This window comes from Falco peregrinus, chromosome 7 (genome assembly GCF_023634155.1).
Source record: "Falco peregrinus isolate bFalPer1 chromosome 7, bFalPer1.pri, whole genome shotgun sequence".
Lineage (NCBI taxonomy): Eukaryota > Metazoa > Chordata > Aves > Falconiformes > Falconidae > Falco > Falco peregrinus.
In genome coordinates, this window is record NC_073727.1 from 709986 (window position 1) to 730338 (window position 20353).

General features: G+C 50.7%; 2 protein-coding genes across 3 annotated transcripts; one reads left to right on the plus strand and one right to left on the minus strand.

Moving 5' to 3' along the window:
- Positions 1 to 2: 2 nt before the first annotated feature.
- SRSF7 (serine and arginine rich splicing factor 7) lies at positions 3 to 8405 on the plus strand. Of its 2 annotated transcripts, none has more exons than XM_055811043.1 (9): positions 3 to 127; positions 457 to 637; positions 782 to 958; positions 1843 to 1917; positions 2016 to 2117; positions 2473 to 2526; positions 4662 to 4706; positions 5274 to 5405; positions 6476 to 8405. In XM_055811043.1, exons 1-8 carry the CDS (start codon positions 100 to 102, stop codon positions 5359 to 5361), a joined length of 750 nt encoding a protein of 249 aa, XP_055667018.1. In that variant the 5' UTR covers positions 3 to 99; the 3' UTR covers positions 5362 to 5405; positions 6476 to 8405. The 2 variants fall into 2 exon arrangements, with proteins under 2 accessions (XP_055667018.1, XP_055667017.1); XM_055811042.1 differs by having other exon boundaries at positions 5274 to 5309.
- Positions 6326 to 20065, minus strand: GALM (galactose mutarotase). Its single transcript, XM_005232335.4, has 8 exons — positions 19654 to 20065; positions 19026 to 19180; positions 16007 to 16213; positions 14469 to 14550; positions 11082 to 11223; positions 10813 to 10987; positions 10226 to 10337; positions 6326 to 6513 (listed from the first exon to the last, which is right to left on the minus strand). Exons 1-7 carry the CDS (start codon positions 19847 to 19849, stop codon positions 10260 to 10262), a joined length of 1035 nt encoding a protein of 344 aa, XP_005232392.1. The 5' UTR covers positions 19850 to 20065; the 3' UTR covers positions 6326 to 6513; positions 10226 to 10259.
- Positions 20066 to 20353: the final 288 nt, after the last annotated feature.

Consider the following 20353-nt stretch of genomic DNA (forward strand, 5'->3'; position numbering starts at 1 on the left):
AGCCCGCCGTTGCCGGGCGCATGCGCGAGGCGCGCGGGGGAGGCGGGCGGCGCGCGGCGGCGGCGCGTGCGCGGAGGGGCGGCCGGCGGAGCCGTCAGCATGTCGCGCTACGGGCGATACGGAGGCGGTGGGTGCTCGCGGCGGGCGGTGGCGGCGGGGGGAGCGGAGGGCCGGAGGGGGAGCCGCGGCCGGGGAGGCTGCGGCGGGGGCGGCCGGCGCGGCGGTCGAGGCGGCGCGGGGTGGGAGGCCAGGCCGGGCGGCTGCCACCGCCGTTGTAGCCGCCGCCGCCATCTTGCGTCGGCGGCCGTGGGGGAGGGGGCGCGGCCGCGCGTGCCGCCGCTCGCGGTGGGGAAGGCGGGAGCGGGCCCGGCGACAAGATGGCGGCGCGGGGGGGGGGCGCCGCTGCCTGCGTCGCCTCGTCCAGCTCCGGCGCTGACCGCGCTTCCCTCCCGGCAGAGACCAAGGTGTACGTGGGCAACCTGGGCACGGGGGCGGGCAAGGGCGAGCTGGAGAGAGCCTTCAGCTACTACGGGCCCCTGAGAACCGTGTGGATCGCGAGGAACCCGCCGGGCTTCGCCTTCGTGGAGTTCGAAGACCCGAGGGACGCTGAAGATGCCGTCCGTGGACTTGACGGGAAGTACGTGTGCATTTCAGGTGTTCGCAGCAGCTGCAGCCCATTTTAAAACCAGAGAGAGACTGGGGCTTTCCCTCTGGTCCTTCTCGTTGTAGCTCTGGCATAAGCAGTAGCAGCTAACTCAGAGCCGTCGCGGACTTGTTGCAGGGTGATATGCGGCTCGAGGGTGAGGGTGGAAGTGTCGACGGGGATGCCGCGTCGCTCCCGCTACGACAGGCCTCCTGCGCGGCGCCCCTTTGACCCCAACGACAGGTGCTACGAGTGTGGTGAGAAAGGCCACTATGCCTATGATTGTCACCGCTATAGTCGCCGAAGGAGGAGCAGGTACGTGTGGGGCCGGAGCGGCTGGGTTGCCTCGCCAGTTCACTTTTGCGTAGCTCTTGTTAGCAAAGAACAGAATGTTACGCCAGTTTTCTTTAAAGTTTTAACGCTAGAATAAATGTATAGGTGTATATTACAATTTGTTGCTATTTCTATCAAATGTTAATATTTTAATAATCAACCTGGTCAAAACCTTTCAGGTTTCTTCGTTTGAGTCAGTCGCCTTGATTCAGAATGTCACGAGCCTTAAGATTTCATGCTGAGGCGCCTTGCAAATCCGACACTTAAGATCCTCCTAGACCTTGAGGTGATCAGCATAAGAGGCCAGATCCCCTCGAGCCATCTACACGTAGCTTCACCTTATTCTTTAAGGGCAGAAAATTTGAGACGGTGATCGCCGTAACAGTAAATTTGGCTTTCAATTGGGGCCCCCCTCCGGTTTAGAAAGAGGAACACCAGATTGACCACATTCCCACCTAGAAAAATCTTCTTGCGTCAATCAAGCCTCACCCTGGCTCATTGGGCTGTCAGTTTGATCGTCGTTAGATTGAAGAGAACACCTAGATGCAGCGATCGGCTATAGATACTTCTAGATCGTCTAGATCTGCTAGACCTTGGGCCAAAGAGGGTCGACCTGCAAACTTGCAAGGTTTATTTTAAATACGCATTACAGTGTTTTCTATTCTAATGTAATTCTGCAATGTAATTCAGCTTTTAACATTTTTCTAGGTAGTAAAATGCTCGAGAAAAATAGGCCCAGAGATTTTTCCAACTGACAGATGCTAGTTCTTTAGTTGTCTGAAATAAGTTTTGACTTCAGCAGGGCCTCACGTGCACCGGTTGCTGCAGCTGTTTGCTGATACCTTTTTTCTCTAACCTAAAACCAGGTCCAGGTCTAGATCTCGTTCAAGGTCCCGAGGAAGAAGATATTCTCGGTCGCGTAGTCGGAGTCGTGGAAGGAGGTGGGCTTAAGTTTGTCTTTCATTCCTCTTTGCAGCTCCTGCTTCAGAAAAGCTGTGCTTTTTAAAAGCTACAACTCTTTTCATTGGCTTCTTTGCAGGTCCAGGTCAGCTTCCTATCGTAGATCTCGGTCCATTTCTCCTCGTAGGTCTAGGTCTGTGTCTCCCCGCCGGTCCCGATCAGGTTCCTTGAAGAGATCAAGGTAATTAGTGGTAACTTTTAATAGTCTGTGTGCTTTGGTTTTGTTGTTTTTCGTTTAGTTAACAGATTCAAAAAGGTATTTGATAGTAGACTTTGAAAGGTGTTGACCTCTATAAATCAGACTTCATCATGCTTTAAAAGGTTTCTGATAATCCTTGTTTAATTTACAGGCATGGTAATATATTTAGTTTTGAGAGCTTGCATAGCTGTGTGTCGCATGATGATTTTTGATGTCCGAAATATCTAGTGATATAAGTGTAGGTTTTAAATTTAACATAGCACTGTAATTGTTGTCACTTCTGGTTGAGTTGACTTCTTCAATTTTTATTTTTTTTTTAATTAATTTTTTATTTCAGGTCTAGATCAAGATCCCGATCTAGATCCAGATCTGTTACATGGCCTCGAAGCAGGTAAGATCTGCTCCGTAACTGCGGACACTTAGTAAAAGCTGCTTAAAAGTCTGTTTAGACTTTCTAACAACTGTTAAGATTTTCAGAAAAGGCTGTTGCTTTCTCTCCACCAACTTAGGGGTCCGTAATTTTAAAAAGCAGTGCAGCAGATTGCTTTTTCTCCTTTTATTGTTTTACGTATCACTAATACCCAGGTCTCGATAGTCATCACAAGTACTGTTTTAAGTACTTAATCAGGTTGCGTTACCAGCTAATGTTGCAAACATTTAGAATTAATATGAAAAATTGGGGTTTTTCTTCTTCTGTGTTTAGCACACATGAGATTGTGGATTCTTCCCAGTATTTGCCAGAAATCAGGATGCCCTTCCGGTAGCATGTTAAAGCATTCATGCATGTGCTGGTACTGTGAGTGTTACAACTGTTTCCAGCTCTGTCAAATAACAAAGTGTCAGCCTGCAGGAGCTGAATTAAATTTGAGATAAACATCTGTCGGAATTATTTTGTACCAACAAAAAATGCTGCACGGGTGACGACCAAGTTTTAAAGGAACACAGGATGTCATTTGTTCTCTTAAGTTGAGGCTTAAACCTTCCATAGTAAGTGAATGCAGCTTGTGCTTTGTGCAACCTTGTCCAGGCAGCCTGGCTGATACAGGTTGATTGGATGTCCCCAACAAGCTGTTGTAGGAGAACAAGATCAAATTGAAGTTCTGTCCTGAAGGAGATGGTACCGCTCTTGCTGCCGCCTGTTCCTGGGCTTACTGTTCTGGTTTGATGGCTGCTCTTTGAAATAAGTAACGTAGTAGTAAACTGTGAAGAAACACGGAAAGGTTTGGTGCCGAAAGGTGGTGGTGGCCTTTTCTGAGGGTGGAACAGCAAGTAATGATGGGAGTTTTTAGGGAACAGAGAGATGAAGACCAGGTGTGGCTTAGTTAAGAGCAGAAATTCACACAAACTGTCCCAAAGCTTGTAAAAAGAGCAGGGAAATTCCCTGAGGCGGTAGAGCAGTGCCTTTCACTGATCAGGTACGCTTTCTCTTAACTGTTGCTGAAATATCTTGAATTTTAATACCAGTTGTTCCAACATGACTTAATCATGGCTCATCACTGTTCACACTGTCAGTGATGAACAGCAAACAGCCCCAGTCAGCAGGCTCTCAAAGAGAAAAACATCTTGATTTTACTACCGTTGTTTTCTTTTTTTTAGTACCAGGATGGTTTTCTGCAGTGTAACGGATGCTTTTAGTGAAATTTCTAATCTCTGTTGTGTGACAGCTTTCATTGTAAGTAGGGATTAAGTAACCACGGCAGAGGAAATTACAGATGTACCAGAACAGAGAAGTGGCAAAGTAGCAGTGCTTAACTCCAAGAAGTCACTGTTCAACTCCACAAGGCAATTGAAAGATGGTTTCTTCACAGAAGAATCAAAGGAATGCATAGTGCCCAGAGACAGGCTCTTGGTTCATGAGGAAGACAGGCTGACTTGTTACATGATGTTCGCTGCTTTGACAGCATCACAGTGTACATCTGGAAGTTGTTCTGGAAAGTCTTGGATGTGGGAAGTTGAACACTTCCTTTGGGAATGTAAAAATGTCAGTTATTCTTTTAGGTAGTATTAGTGTTATTATGGTGCAGCAGTCTTACCTCAAAGACTTGACATTTTTGAGAGTTTTCACAAGGGTTAATTTCAGACAGTTTTTTTAAAAGAGTATTTTGAGCAAGCACATACATAAGAGGAATGCACTGAGGGGATACTTGCAGAAGCATGCCACCTGCAGCCAGTTCCAACCACAGTGGTAGATGTCACTCAGGCCTAATAAAACTTGCAACTTCAGAGTATGGCTTTTTATTAGCTTTGTGAAAGTACTGGTCAGGATTGGGGTTGTTCATGTATTCCTTCCACCTGCGTCAGCAAACAGCAGTCATCCGCCAGGGACCAAAGTACAGAGCAACATGTGCAGCATCCATTTAAAAAGCTTTCTTCTGAAACTTAGTGGGAAAAGCCCTGGACACTTGCAAGATTCTGCCTGTTCAATTATGACGGTTCTTACACATTTAGTGTGAATCTTGCTGTCTCAAATGTGGGAACAGGCATGCTACCACCCTCCCTGCTGAGCTGTGATTTTTCTTGTTGTAGGTCTAGGTCTCATGGCAGATCAAAATCTGGCTCACCGGCTAAGAGGTAAGCATAACACAGATAAAGCCTGCAGTAGCATCTAGAATTCAGTATCAGGTTTGCATGATTAATGGGGCCTGGTCCTTTAGAAAAAAATGCCCCAAACATGGTGCCCAGCTAATCTGTGGTGTGACAGAGATGACTCAATTTCCTCTGCAGCTATTTGGAATGTGTTCATTAACTCTTTGTAGTTTCCAACATCGTACTGATTTTTTTGTGTCTTTATGGTCGGTTCTGTTACATTTTTCTTCAGATAAAGGGCTTCAGTTTTATTAATGCTATTGATAAAACAGGAGGAATCTGTGATAATGTTTCTTTTCTCAAAGCCTCACCTCAGTACTACCCCTTGTTTTCCTGTTTTTCTATGGAAGACAGTTGCTTAAAATTAATCTCCATGTTACATGAATTGATAATCCCTGTCAGAGTAAAAGTTGATTTGAAAACTTTTTTGTTTCAAAGAGCTTCTGGCTAGATTCCCATAACAATTCCATTGCTGTCTAGGATGCTTATTTTTTTGAATATAAAAGTTCCGTTTGATCTTTAAGCCGCATTGATGATATTCTGTTTTGACAGTCGGTCAAAGTCCCGATCACCATCTCCAAAGAGAAGGTATGTTGATCTCCCTAATAGTAACATAGACTTCGTAGAGCTGGCATTTTAGTATCTGCAGTGATCTCTGCTGAGGAGTTTGACTGCTGCTTGTAGGTAAATACTGGAAAGGTATTTTGCTGAGATCTCTTCAACAGAAATAATGTTGTGATTGTGGTTTTATGTATGGTAATAGATATGTAGTAATAATTCCTTGGGATACTGGTTACGTAGCAGCGTTACGTCTTGTCTTTGTCTGCTCCTGTGTTCATTTCAGTTCACTAACAGTTTTATTGCACAGAGACTTCCTACTGGTGAGCTCAAAGAGCTTAAAGCACAGAATAAATGTGGGAATCAGCTCTGAGTCTCATTATCTTCCCCAGTCTCACTGCGGGTTTTAGAGTGGAGTAAACTGGCATAGCAGTCAGAAATGGAAGAAGTGTTATTTTGACTGCTGTTACTCAGATTATTTTTTTCCCCCGCAATAAGTTGGTGAATAATTATCTCTGTATGTGTGTATGCATATATGTGTAGGGACAGAATCGGCAGCATTTTTTTTCCCCTAGTTTGATTTCCCATAATTCATTTCTAAAACTCCAGCGCTCAGGATCTGTGGGAGGGGATATATCCTAGTAAGAATAGCAGTAGACCTGCCATGATGTGTCCCTTGCCTTGGAGATCTTTCTGTCCTGCAAGTTGCTTCTTTTATTCCGCGCCTCCCCCCCCACAAATTTCTATACTTAGGTTTTCTTCATTTAAAAACGTGGCTGTATGCAGCCTAACCTCACAATCACAAGGGACCTTATAATAAAGGCTCATAAATGCTGAGTGAGCACCATAATAGGTTTTGAGAAGCTGCTGTATCAGAACAGTGAAGGAATTATCCTGCCTCCATGAAGGGCACTATTAGTAGTACTCTTTAGGTGACTTTACAGTGATCACATTTAAATTGTATTATAAAAATAACAGTAGAGAAATGCAAAAATGTGAAAGTAAAAAAAAAAAAGTATTATCTCTAACATATAATCATCAACCCATTAACTTTGTCAATAGTGGTTCGTTATTTTATTAAAAAGTAGTGCTTAAAGTGTACCGGCGTACTCTAGGTATGCTCCTGTTGATTTTTCCTGTATTTCTGAATCCCAAATGATTACTGCAATGTTAACTGTGAATTCTTTTCCTTTCAGTCGTTCACCATCAGGAAGCCCTCAAAGAAGTGCAAGTCCTGAAAGAATGGATTAAAGTTATGAAGTTAATCTTTTAGGAAGAAAGTTATTTTGCTTACATTATTATAAGGGATTTTGTGGTGTCTTTGTAAATGTAAGAATGTAGATAGAAGAGTATATCAACTAAAATTTGGCATGATCTGGGTCTTCTGAGTTAGTCACACCAATAGACTAGCGCAGGTCTCTTTTTATTGTATGAATTAACTTCCTGTGATATGAAAATGTGGGACTTTTTTATTGGCACATTGAAATAAAATGTGTATTTTTAACTAAAACTTCTCTAGTAACCCTGCTGCTTCTGTTAACATTTGGGTAATTTTAGCTGTGTGCCATGTAACGTGGATGAAAAATGTCTAAAATGGGAATGACTAATATCGGTGTCTTCTCAAACTAGTCACTTTCCACGTTTATTGTTGAATGGTCTTTGGTGAAAGGATCAGTTTCTGCTTTCTTTGAAATGGAGTTTAAAATCCATCTCTGTCTGCAGGTGGCTAAAAACTTGCATATGCCATTGATTTTTTTCTCCGTGATCTGATTATTCTGCAAAGCTTACTGTCTGGCACTTGACTAGTTGCAATATCAGATGCCCAGAAATTTAAGGATGGGCTTTTATTCAAAACACTGACATCTTTTTAAATTAGTAACATCTGCAGAAACCTCTAAATGTAATAGGAATTAATAATAGCTTGATGTTTGCTACCTTTGCTTGTTGCATTTTTCAGTCCTTTAGGCTATTTAAGAAAATTCCTTAAAATGTCTCAAGACGTTTTCCTTTTTGAAGGAAGACGTTAAGGTCTTCTGACCTACTTTCTGAAGGACCTTAAGAAAATGTGTTTGAGAGGCAAACATAAGCGGTTATTAGTCTTTCTGCAGCTCACTCAAACTTTCCTCCTTAAAGTGAAAGACTCACAGCTGACCTCAGGAATTCTAACCTGCTTTCCAGAAACTGGTATGGTTTTAAAGTAGCCCAGATCCTGGAGATGATTTTGTTGAATTAACCTAATTTTCTACTGCAAATACACACGCAATTGCAGGATTAATTATTTGTGTATAGGTATGTCAAACTCTGTGTTTGTCCTCGTTCTGTAGTCAAGAATTGCATGATAAAGGCACTTTGTTGACAACAGATCACAGCAAAAGACTGGAAATAATGTTAGACTGTGAACAAACTAATGGGTAGGTGTAGGGGGAAAAAAAAGCAAACATTTTTTGACTGCGAGTGGTTATCTAGTAGAAATAAAGGCCAGATTCGGCCAGCAGGAAACACGCACTGAAATGGAAAGTCGACCCTGTTTGGGCTTACGCAATCTATTGTGGCAGTTTGCTTCCCGTGTGTAAACCACAGCAGAGCGTCTTAAATGAAAAAAAAAAAAAAATTTACAAGGTTAACTGGTCACACCTTGGGTTAGCCATGATTTTCCAAAAACGGGTTTCCTGTTAACAATGACTTTATGGAGCTTTTTCAGTGTATGAGTAAATTGCCCAGGTTCCGAGCACGCTGTCATGCTGCAGCACTGTCTGGCCTTCATGCCTGGTCGTAACTGTTGTGCTTGGTGTGTGCCCGGCCGCTCCCGCCGCGCTCAGCGCTGGGGGCTAGTGTTTCATCTGCCGGCTGCAATGACCCGTGTTCTGGCAATACCCATTAAACTCCATCGCCGCCACAATGGGAGAGTAGGGCAGTGACGCAGACGTTGCCCTGCATGATGCAGCAGACGTGCCCAAAGCCTGTGACTTGCGTTTGGAATATTTGTGGGTTGTGTGTTCCCTGCCTGGTCTATAGTACCTGGTGAGAGGCACGTGTACGCCACTGCTCTGGAATTTGATCAGCTTTTTTTCTCTTCTGTACTCTTAGGGCAAACCTACTCCACAATAAACCTGCAGACTAATGACAGCTGTACTGGTACCTGTTTTTCAGTACCCAGAGACACTGGAAGATGGAGCAGAGGAGCCTGGGGTTCCTGTAAGGGGACCGGGGCTCCTCTAAGCCCAGGCTCAGCAGCGAGGACCTGAGCAAGGAGGCAGGGCTGCACCAGCAGGGCTGGCCCTGCCTGCGGCTGTGGCCGTTACAAGGGTCAGCCAGTGCTTCCAGGCGCAGAGGGAGCAGTGGCAAGCCCACTGTCCTCTGGCGACCAAAACCGAGGGTGGCTGTGCTGCCTCAGCCCCTGTCACTACCCTTGGAGCAGCCTGGCAGCTCCAGCTCTTGCCCCAGTTTGGCAGGATTTCACCGAGGGCTATGTGCTATTGGTGAGCTCTTAGGCAAGCTGCCCAGCCACGGCGGTGTGTGCAGGGCTGCTGCTGCCCTCTGGGGTGGGTGCGCGCCCCCTGTGCAAGCCGGGCTGCCGTGGGCAAGGGGGTACGTACCCGCAGTCCCTAGTGCGGGGGGCAATGCCCGCAGGGACGATGCTGCTTCTGCCCCTGGTTTGCAGCCCAGCATCTCCCGGGCCCAGACCCACCGGGCGCTATTCTGCGAATGATGCCATCCCTTGGTACGGGCTGCAGCACCTGATGTGTGACGGCTGTGTGCATCCGTGTGCTCGGGGCATCGCAGGGACGCTCCTTTCGGGGGTCAGGGTGGCAGAGCTGACTGTGATGGGTCTGCCACGTTTGCAAACCCAATGGCCAGGCACAACCACTGCGGGCAAGACTGTTCCCGCAGCCCTGAGCCAGGGGAGGGTGCTCGGAGCCCTGCAGGCCCCGGCTGACCTACCGGGGCCTGTGCAGCCCCTCCAGCAGCATGGCAGGAGAAGGTGGGAGTCAGGCTGCAGTGCCTCCGTGGGGGCCTGGCCCAGGGCACCGGCTACCCCTGTGTCGCTGGGGAGAGGAGTGCCACCTCCCCAATACGGAGGTACCGCCATCCTCCTGGCTTGTGCCAATTCTTTGTGAAACCTCAGAAACATGGAGGTTTTCATCAGACAGGCCCGTGTCACAGGGTTTTGGGGATGATACGCATTTCACATGTAAACACATTACAGATGATCATTTTCCTCCTGCAGCTGTATGTTCAGGACTGTCAGGACTATGGATGCACCCACTCCACTGCAGCAGCCAAGGCATAGCGTGGAAGATGCTCCTGTGCAGCTATCGCTGCTGGCTTCAAAATAGGTGTGAAGCCAGAGGAGCGAGGGCAGCTGGTTGGGATAATCCCAGCAATCCCAGCACCCTGTCCCCCACAGAGCTGTTCCATGTGGCTGCTGCATACCTATGCCATCGCAGTGCTGCTGGCAGCTGGCAGCTCTGGCTGTGTGGGCTGCTGTTGCCCAGCACAGGGAGGGCAGGGTGCCCTTCAACAAGCTGTGGTAGGGGGAGAGCAGCAGCCCGCATGGCTCAGAGCTTTTTGCCAGGAATAGCTGATGTTGTAACAAAAAACTACAACTCTATTATCCTTCCCACGTGCTCCACAAGAATATTATGAGATATTCCCCTGCTGTAGTTTGAGCTGCAACACGCCATATCCTTAAACAAGGTGTTTCCTTGTGCATTTTTGCTCCAAAACAAAACCCAGTGCCCAGGGTGAGGCTGGACAGAGGGTGAGAGCTTTGCACAGACCAGAGAGCAGCAGAGGTGGCACCAAGAGTTAAAGCCAGCACAAACCACCGGTGAAAACCACAGAGGAGGAAAAAAGTTCCGAAATGGGATGCATCGCCCAGGGTAGTTTGAAAGTGCCATTCAGCACCCGGTGGGATTTCTGGCTAACCTGCTAGAGGCACTTACCTCTCTCAAAGGCAGGAGTCGGCATCCCCTTTCCTCACATGGCACTGAACATGAGCCACGTGGTGTGGTTGTATTCCTCGCCCGGCCGGAGTAGGGCACTGGGGAAGTGGGGCTGGAGAGACGCAACAGCACGTCAGTGATTGTGAGGACACCGTGGGACGAGAAAGAGTCAGGAGGGCATGGCTGCATCCCCTCGGCCCTCCTGGGGCAGGGTCCCATGGCTCCCCTCTTAGCACTTCCCATGGCAGCATTTAACCACCCGTTGCTTACTGGCTAGCGGGGTGGGCCAGTCCTCCCTCCTGGCTAAATTCAGGTCCTGTGGAGAGGACAGCAGGGTTCTTCTGCTTTAGACCCCATGCCCTTGGGAAGGTGGGTTCTGTGGGGCCAGTCCCCACTGTGCTGGCCGACCGCTGCCTAATGCTATGGGATGGCGTGACCTGTGCCTGCCTCAGTTCCGCTGCCTACAAAGCGTCCCCCTCACCAAACCGACTCGTTCACATATTTGATGCCCCAGAGACAGGGCAGGGGTGGTGGAATGGTCCCTGCCACAGACCCAAGCAGCTCCCAGGGGTGGGGGGATGGTTCACCTTGTTGACGGCATCAGGCCAGTTCTGGGTTTCCAGGCAGAAAGCCGAGTGCTTGGGGTATGTGACAGCGCCTTTGCCCTTCAGGGAGCCATCCAGGTTGTTTGCGGTGTAAAACTGGATGCCAGGCTGGGTGGTGTGAACCTCCATGGCCCTGCCACTGGGCAGGTGGCGAGCCCTAGGGAGATGCTGGTGGAGGATGCCAAGGGGCTGGCCGAGTAGGCACCCCATGGCTCCCATGGTGAGAGACCCCTGCTGGGGTCCCAGCCTACCTGGCCACGAGGCGTCGAGCCTGCGCCTGCTGCAGGCAGAAGTTGTGGTCGAAGCCGTCCAGACAAAACTTCTGCAAGTGCTTCCCCAGCTCCACGGGTTGCCGGAGATCAAAGCCGGTACCCTGCACTGCAGCCACCTCCCCTAGGCAGGGAAAGAACAGCAGTGTCACCCACATGCCAGCCAACACCCATGGCACTGGCCCCACGCAGGGCTGAGATCCCTCACTTCGGTGAGCTGAGGGTTTTAAGCTGTTTGTGATCCTTGTCTTGTTGTGAGCAAGCTGCTCTGAGCAAGCTTGCCTTGTGGCCACCGTGACTTGGGCTGGGACATCACCACCCTGTCCCCTAGCAGCGCTGGCAGCCCCTGGGGACACCACTGTGCTTAGCTGGGACAAAGCAGAGCCAAGGAGCCAGAAAACAAGAGGTGAGGCTTGTATATGTAACTATACAAGCTGATTAACATAAACCCAAAACTTATTAGCTATTAATATTTATATATGCCTAAGATTTATACACATATACTCTCTAAATAAATAAACAAATCCTCCCAGATCTCTGAACAAACGTCCGTGAGATGGCCACAAAGATGGCCCACCTGCTGGGATGGTGAATGTGGGCTGTATGCTGGGGCCAGTCCCCTCCCATCCTAAGGCATTATTTCAGGGATAAAAGGTTTAAGACCATAAAACCAACATTTTCTCTCAAGTCTTTTTTTAAGGCCTGATATGGGGACATAGCATCCTAAGAACAACCCTAAGGCATACTAAACACAGTGCAAAACACAGCGCAAAACACAGCGATCCCAAAAAAGGCAAGGGGTTTGCATGGGGGAGGTGAGAGAGGAAGGGCAGGAGAGGGGAATTTTCCCTAAAGTCACATTTTTCTACCCCTCTCTAAAGGAAGAGGTTTCCAAGGGTCAGCAGGCAGCTGGCAGTGTTGGGGATGGCGGCACACCAGCACCCCGGTGCTGGCCCCATGCGCTGTGCTCTGCTCAGCTGCAGCTCTGCACCAGTTCTGCTGTGTAAACCTTGAGAAACATCAGCTTCCACCTGATGAACAGCACACTTCTGTGGCTTCTGATTGTATCTGAAAGGAGTGCATTTACTGAATTCAGCTGTGGGGCGGAAAAACACCTCGCATGCAAGGACTCTTGTCCTTAGTAATTGCACAGATCTCATCTTCACCCCAGGGCTAAGAATATACACAGTTTTATCACCTTCAAAGGCTACATTTATCCAAAACTCCAGAGGGAACTGCAAAAAGCAGGGGCAACAAGCTGGCCACAATTAAGATGTGAAACAGCTCCATGGTGAAAGCAGTGGGAAGAAGCAGGGCCATGGGTTTGGTACCACCATAAGCTTGTCCTGTGCTTGAGCCCAGGCGTGTTGCACCAAGCTGAGCAAAAGCCACCTGGACCAGGTGCAAGCTGATGCATGCATGCAGAGTGGTTGTGGTTTACGCACACAGATGTAACCCTGGTTTTAGCAGACAGCAAAGCTGAAAAGCTTTCTTTCTTTCTTTCTTCTTTCTTTTTTTGCTTTTTAGAGGCTCTCTTCCTCTCCCTCCTGATGTCAGAAGGTGCACTCGGCAAAGGAGCGCTGCAAGAGCATCAGGAAAACAAGCCCTGCCATTTCCAGCAGAGCCTCTGCTTACCAGAAACCGCCCCACAAGCTCCCGCAGCCCTCAGGCACACATCCCACCCCACACCCAGGTTCCCTTGGGCTGACTAGCTGCACTCAGGAGCACAGCCTTCCTGCACACGTGCCCCCCACCGCCTGCCGTGGTGCAGCATCTGAACTCTGGTGGTCCCCATTCCTCTAAGCCAGTTGGGCTGGATGAAAAGCCACCATTTAGGAGCAAATCTGGAAGTCTGCTTTTTTTGATTATTTTAATCTATTTTACATTTTTCAAAAGTTAAGCCAAAACCAGCTTTTTTCTTTTTTTTTTTTAAATAATGCTTTTCATTCTTAAAAACAATAAAACTTTGTATCAGATTAATTTTGCAATTTGAGCAACTCTTACTGCAACTCAGCACAGTCACACTAAATGCAAAGTGGGTGCTGGAGCAGCACAGGGGGAGGGTTGAGTTAAGCCACCCCCAGCGAGGCGCCCCTTGTTAGCGGCGGGATCATGGCCGAGTGCACGTGTTCAGTGCTGGCCCTCCTGCAGGTATGGCAAAGGCATTCCCTGTCCCAGCTTGTTCAGATTATTTAATTGAGCAGCTCAATCATTTATGGGGAGGAACAGCAGCGGGGCAGAGGGAGGGTGCAGCGGGGAGGGAAGAAAACTAGAAAGCCCCGTTTTCTCCTTTTTAACCTCTGAATCAAGACTGGGTGCAAGAGGCTGCCAGCTCACTTCTCTGCACTGAGGCTGGAGTCAGAAGCAATACCACCTTTGTTTAATTAACCTGCTTAGCATGGAAAACATGCCGTTACCCTTAACTGACTTTCCTGTTTTAGCCACGCAGGACATTAAAGGCAGGAAAGAGAAGTGCTGCGTTTGTGTCTTCAGCCTCCTAGCCAGTAGCACCAGCTCAGCTCTCCCGTCCTGATTAGGGGACCGATGGCTCAGCTGTGCTCTTGCAGGGAAGGATGATGCTAGGCTCCCAAGCATGAACAATCCCAGCAGCTCTAGAGCTCAGCCTTGGGCCTGGGAGCTGCCCCCCCCCCGAGCAGGCAGTCTGACCACGTGCTGGTGGGCCATCGCATTTATGCATGCAGCCCTCTGCCTGGAGCATGCTGCTTGTGTCTCCCACATTTTACTGAGGCTTAAGAAACTGATTTTCCTGCTTTCTGTGGACTTTAAGCGCACGCTGATCTCATGGAAATAAGATCTGTGGCAGTAAGACTTTGACATCATGTGGAAAATCCCAGTAGAGAAGTATGATAAAGCTGAGCACTGCTAGAGGAAGCCAAAGAGGCAAAGCCCGGGTTAATCCCAGCTCTCAAAGCGCTGAGTGACCCTCCCTGGCACTGGGGACTGGCCTGCAGGGAAATGCTGGCCAAAGGGGTCTGGGGGGAAATGTTTTGGTCCTGTGTCATAGGTAGCTTGTCTCCTGGATGGGCCCCTTGAACACACCCTGCAGCCTCGCATCCCACTTGCCTCTGGCTCCATCTCCTGCTGCCCCTGCCTGCAGCCCCCGGGTGGACCCTGTCTCACCCCCCTCTCCAGGTCTGGGGCTGGCGATGGACCCCGTTACCAGTGCCGGGCTCTGCCTGCTCTGCTCAGGTGCTTCGGGACTGTGCCCATGGGGGAGGGCCCCGCTGTGCCTGGGGTCCCCTGGGCCCTGGTGTGCCCACCCTTGCCGGGCAGCACCGTACCCTCATCCCCACAACCACCCATCTGTAAAATGTCCCCACCACACGCTGCAAGCATCTCACCACCCACCAGTAGGGATCCTGGTGTCGTCCACAGGCAGGTAGGAATCTGCTTCAATAGAAATCTCATGGTCGTAGATATCCCGTGAGCCCTGCAGGAAGATGGGAAATACTGGGATTCCTGCTGCAGCCCTTCCACCATTCCAGCAGCCCTAAGCACACCCGGGAAGTGTCTCTCTGCAGCAGTGCTACAGCAGGTCTGGTAGTGCCTGGGGGACCTCCTGGCCATCATCCCACTTTGACCCTGGGCACAGGACAATGGTACCAGCACAGACAAATGCCTGCCTAGGACCCAGGAGCTGCAAATCCTGCAGGGCTCAGGCTATCAGTCTGAACTCGTACCTTGCACCAAGCACTACCACCCTGCAGATCAACTAGCCAAACCACGCCAGCTGTTGAGCATACGGCGGCAGGCAAAAAGGGAAGGAGGCAAGTTTGGGGAAGTTCAACACATCCTCCTGGCTCATCTCTTGCAGTGTGGGGGGTTGCGCTCCTCTTCCTCTCCCACAGCCTCGGGATGCTGGCAGGGAACCTGCTGGGCTGGAAGGGGAGCTGGATCAAAGCTGAGCCTGGACATAGTGCACTGTCTAATCTGAGCAGCAATTTCATGCCCATAGGTCTCCCATTCCTCTGGAAACACTCCTGAGTTGCATGCTGCAGGTGTTGATATTACTGTACTGCTGGGCAGACAAATGGAGGGTAAACTAAGAACTGCACAGACATTACTCGGGCAGTAGCCTGAGCAGACCCCCTGCATGGAGGGGCTAGGATGTCACTCACTAGCACTTCTAAGACTCTTTGTCTCACATCCAAGTGTGACTGCCCTGTCCCATCCTATTGCTCTGCCCAGCAACATCTTATTTCTCAAATCCTTTTCCTCCAAGCCCAGTTATAAACAGGATGAGACTAAAGCGCAGCCGAATACAGTGCCCACCTAGCTGGCAGGGCCCCGGAGTGGCGTGCGGGAGCCCTCTCCGCCCTGCTACTGCTCTGCTCTGCAGCCTTGGCTGCCTCATGTGCCCTTTCCGTGATGCCTCTCCTCCCCATTTTGACCTGGGTATTTCGGTGGCAGGCTATGGCTGGCACCACAGGCCCTGCTCTCAGCTGCACCAGCCACGCAAGGATTCAGTACGTTGTCTCAGCAGTGCCAACAGAAGACAGTTAAGGAATGCCATTCCATCACTAGGGCATGCCAGTCCTGCACCTCCTCTGTAATCTTCCCAAGGGATGAGAGGAGACTGAAACTCCCCAGTTACACACAAAAGGAGAGTAAATATTCGTGATGGGATGTCTGGGTTCATGACACACTGGCATAACGTCCTCAGTTGAGGTCTATGTGATTCAGTCCTGTCCCAGCTTGTAGGTACATGCAGCCCATGATGCATAGAGACAAACCCTCATCGCTGTGTCCCCAGAAGCATGCTGTATCCCCAGACCAGTACGTTTGTCCCAGTGATCCCATGGGAAGCCCATGGATCATCCCATGAGTCCCCAGGCTTCCTTCCCCTGCACAGTGCCTCCCCATGGGGTTCATCTCCCCACATTTACCTGCCCTGCAAGGTTGAAATACGCATGGTTGGTCAAGTTGATGGGTGTTGTCTTGTTGGTCTGGGCTCGATAGTTGATGGCCAGCTCCCCACCGCTAAGCGTGTACGTCACCCAGACTTTCAGGTCACCAGGGTAGCCTTCCTCACCATCAGGGCTGAGCCGGAAGAAGCAGACACCATTCGGGAGGACCTGGGGGCTCCAGAGAACCTGCAAGGAGTATGCCAGGGGTGGGACAGTCATGGGAAACACCGTGCCCTTCTGTCTTGCCACAGGCTGGGCTGAACCCAGGGACAAAAGGTACTCAAGGAACGATGCACTGAAACAAAGGTTCTTTCAACCATCTTCCCAGCTCTTACTCCTAGAAGGAAAAGAAAAAAGCCCAATCTTTTTCTCCCTATGAAGGACTAAAAACCAGTATCCTCTTGCTGAAAAGGGGAAGTGGGAGAAAACACAAGCACCAGCCTGCTCTGATGGGAGTCTGTCCCAGCCTGTGTACTCCACGCCTAAGAAGATCCACAAATTTGATTTCTTCCCTGCAGCTGGATTTATTCCCCTCCCACGGATCTCTTGGTGTGAAACACCGCCTCAGCAAGCTGCTGCCCTTCCTTCAGCTAACTGAGGGCTGGCCTCCAGGACAGTGTAAATACACACTGGGAGCTCCTGTTAGGGTCTGGGCTTGGGTTAATTTAATAGCACTAGGTGTATTTCCAGATACATCCACACATCAATGCTGATTCAGAGAACTCGGACCTCTCCGTTTCTTGCCCCTACCAGAAACCGGGGCCCTGTTGGAGCCAAACCTGCTGGCAAGTGAAACAAGCCAGCACACCGTAAATTTAGCTGCCCAGAGAGCCTGTTTGAGCCTGGCTGTGGACCTGATGCTAAGCAGATGTCTCAGCCCCTCGCAGGACCGATGTTGACAAGAGGCAAGGTGCCCCGTCTCCAGATCATCATTGTGCCTACCTGAGGAATAGTTACTGACTAATCAAAGAGGACAGATCTAGGGGCAGGGGCCAAATAACACTTTTGAGATGACCCCTTTCATGCCCTATGCAGAGATCACAAACTCAGGGCACTTGTCAAAAGCCAACATTTTCACCAAACACAGGGACCGAGGGTGCCAAACGTGATAACCAGGCTGTGGAGCATGTCCCCCTGCACTGAGTGCAGCTCAGCTGCAGCTCCTGCTGCTGGGGGATGCGGTGGTTTTATGTATGAGTTTCTATTTAAGTTATTCAAAGAAAAAGCTATTAAAGGCCAGTAAGCATACAGGCAGCACTTTTTTTTTTAATCTAAGAGGGTTATTTTCTTAAGCCATCCAATCCCCAAGCAGCATGGTCTGATATTGCTGCCATGTAGGCATAGCTGTAAGCTTCCCGGCCATCAGACCACATGCTCACCACAGCACCAAGGTCTACAAGTTCAGGAAAAACCAACAAGACAGCCAAGACAGTGACAGCCAAGAGCCAGCATGTCTTGTTTTTGTTAGGGCTGACCACATGTCTCTGTGCAGTGACCGTTTCCTGACTGGAGGGGGTCTTGAGCAGGTGCCCAAGTGTGCCTCCTGGGCCACAGGATACAAAGCCCTCCCTCATCCCCACTGAGCTGGTGTGTCTTCAGCAAGCAAGGGGAAGAGGCAGGAGAGGAAGCCATTTCCCCCATGTGCAAAAGACAGTCTGGAAGCCCTAGATGCAAAAGAGTGCATGTTTTCAGCTCCAGCTCATAGCGGGTCAGGGCATATAAAGAAACTTGAAACTAAATTATCCTCTCTGGGGGTTCAACAGACAAGTCACCCCAGTACTCCTTTTTTTCTAAGGCTGAGGAGCACTTGATCCCAATGCGATGCCAGTTCACACTGCGCTGCCCAGAAGTGAGCTTTTCTCCAGAGACTGTGACTTTTTCCCTGTCAGCCTGGATGTCCTTTCATGAAACAAAACATTAACCAAGAAAGCAGCTGTATCGCGCATTGACATGCGTTCCTCTGGGGAAACGGTGGACCAGCGGCTTTCTAGTTACACATGCATTTGATCCAAGAAAGCCCAAGGCTTCAGGAAAGCAGAGACTACTGAGCCTGCTATGCAATCAGCACGGTTATCAGGAAGGCTTTCAAGAGAGATGTTCTGCTGCTCTTACTACTTGTAGTGACTTCAGCAGCAGTTCTTCAGAGAAGATAGGAAGAGTTGAGTGCCCTGGGTCCAGGGAAAGCTCATTTTATCTAGGGTGATCACAGGGAGGGCGTGGGAAGGGGACACAGTGATGCTGGGGCTTTTTGCAGGCCTGATCTAGTCACCTGCTGCTGTGGGTCAAGAGCAAGAACATGGGGTGTGCTGCCACTGGGATGAAAGCAGCATCAAAGGGAGTAGCGCAATAACTGCACTGAACTGTCAGCATTACCCTGCTCTCCCCTTACTTGTGACTGCTATCAAAAGCAAACAGCAATGACACGAGTTTCTGCAAACACAGGACCTTCTGACTCTGGGAGGAGCTATGGGCAGGCAGTAACAGCCTTGAAACTGTTGCAGGTGCAAATGAGTCTGTGAGGATCGCTATACCCCAGGAAACTTTCCTTGGACTCTGGCACAACCACGGCACCCACTGAAAGGCGGCGCAGCTGGTGCCTTGGGAGCCTCCATCATGCGTGAGGCTGGGTCCTCACTGCTGTGTGCCAGCCCAGGCTCTGCAGAGGCAGCACTTCATCGCAGGACAACCTCGTAAGAACTGGGCTCACAAGGCCTCAGGGCTGCAGTAATGCAGGGGAAGCACAGCAACGCTCTGCATGGTATCCAAGGATGACGTTAAGTGAGCCCTGCTAAGCCACCCAGGCAAATGGAGGCCAACCCAGCAAGCTCATGGGGTCTCAATTCCCCTGGTTCCTGCGCCCACGGCACTTTCTGGGAGCTAATTCAACTCAATGACCACCACAAAATCCTACAGGATCAGAGTGAAGACATATCCCCTTGCCAGAACCCCACAGGTTGTGTGCCAGAGGACACCGGGGACCTGCCAGCCTGGTTTTCACCTTGTCAAATCCCCTGGCTCCTCCATGCAGGCTGTTGGGCCCATCGTTGGGGAACAGGTGATACTCCTTCCCATCCACAGCGAACCTCGCCTTGGCAATCCTGTTGGCAACACGCCCCATGACAGCGCCGAAGAAGGGGTGCTTCCTCGTGTAACCTGGCCAGAAAAGCAGCATGCAGTTAAACAGGACGGGGACAGGAAGGGTGGTCTCTAGGTGCGCCTACGGTTGCAGGGATGTCTCTCAGCTTCCCTCCAGTGCTGAATAGGTGACTGCGGTCCTGGTGTTTGGCAGGACACACAGCTCACTAGTCACGCATGTCTTCGATTAAAACAGCCTGATGGGTTCTGTATTCTTTGCAGAGCTGCAGAAAAGACCTCTGTTGATGCCCGTCAAAGTGTGACACCGGGATACCCCATTAGAGGGGTGCACCACAACCTAGAGACACCAATGTCCCCGTTCCCTGCCACCGCTGCGCCCAGGACAGGCAGCAGGAGTTGTATTTATCCAGCCCGTGATTTGGAAGGGACCCTTAGAACCAGATCGTGCAGTGTGGCAATAAACCAGAAAATGCTGGTTAAATTGCCTGATTGGTGTATTTTTTTTTTTAAAGGAACAGATTTAGACCCACCTTCCAAAGTGTCAAAGCCTAGGACAACATCTGAAAACGCCCCATCCCGGCCCTTCACTTCCAGAGCGGCGATGATGCACCCCAAGGACAGGATCTGCACTTCCATGCTGTCCGACTTTAAGACGAACTTTTCCACCGCTCCTCCTCCCGCCTCCCTGGGCACCTGCCCGAACGCTTCTCTCCTGACTTCCGTCATGGCGCCCCCGCGCCGGGCCCAGCGCCCGGGCCCAGCACCGCCGGCGGGAGCTGCGGCCCTGCCGGGAAGGACGCGGCGGAGGCGACAGCGGCGGCCGGCCCGCAACGAGCGCCGCTCCCGGGCGCAGCCACCTCCGGCCCCGACCGCCTGCCGGCGCGGGGGGCCCGTCCGTGCTCCGGCCCCGCGGTGCTGGGCGCAGCCGCAGAGGTAGGCGCTGGGGCGGGGGAGGCGCCGCGGCTCCTTCAGGGCCCCGGGCCGGGCCGGGCCGCCTGGGCGGGGCGGCGGGGCCCGCGCGGAGCGGCCGCCGGGGCTCCCCTCGCCCGCCTGAGGCGCTGGCGCCGCCGGGGCTCCCCCCGCCCGCCTGAGGACGCAATTCGCCCCCTGCGCCCCCCCGGCCCCGCTGACAGAGCTGGAGGTCGGGCCCCGGGCACTTTGCTGGCCCGGTGTGACTCTCAGTGCCGTGTTCTCGAGGCCCTGACCCCAACGCCACTAAAAACCGAAATA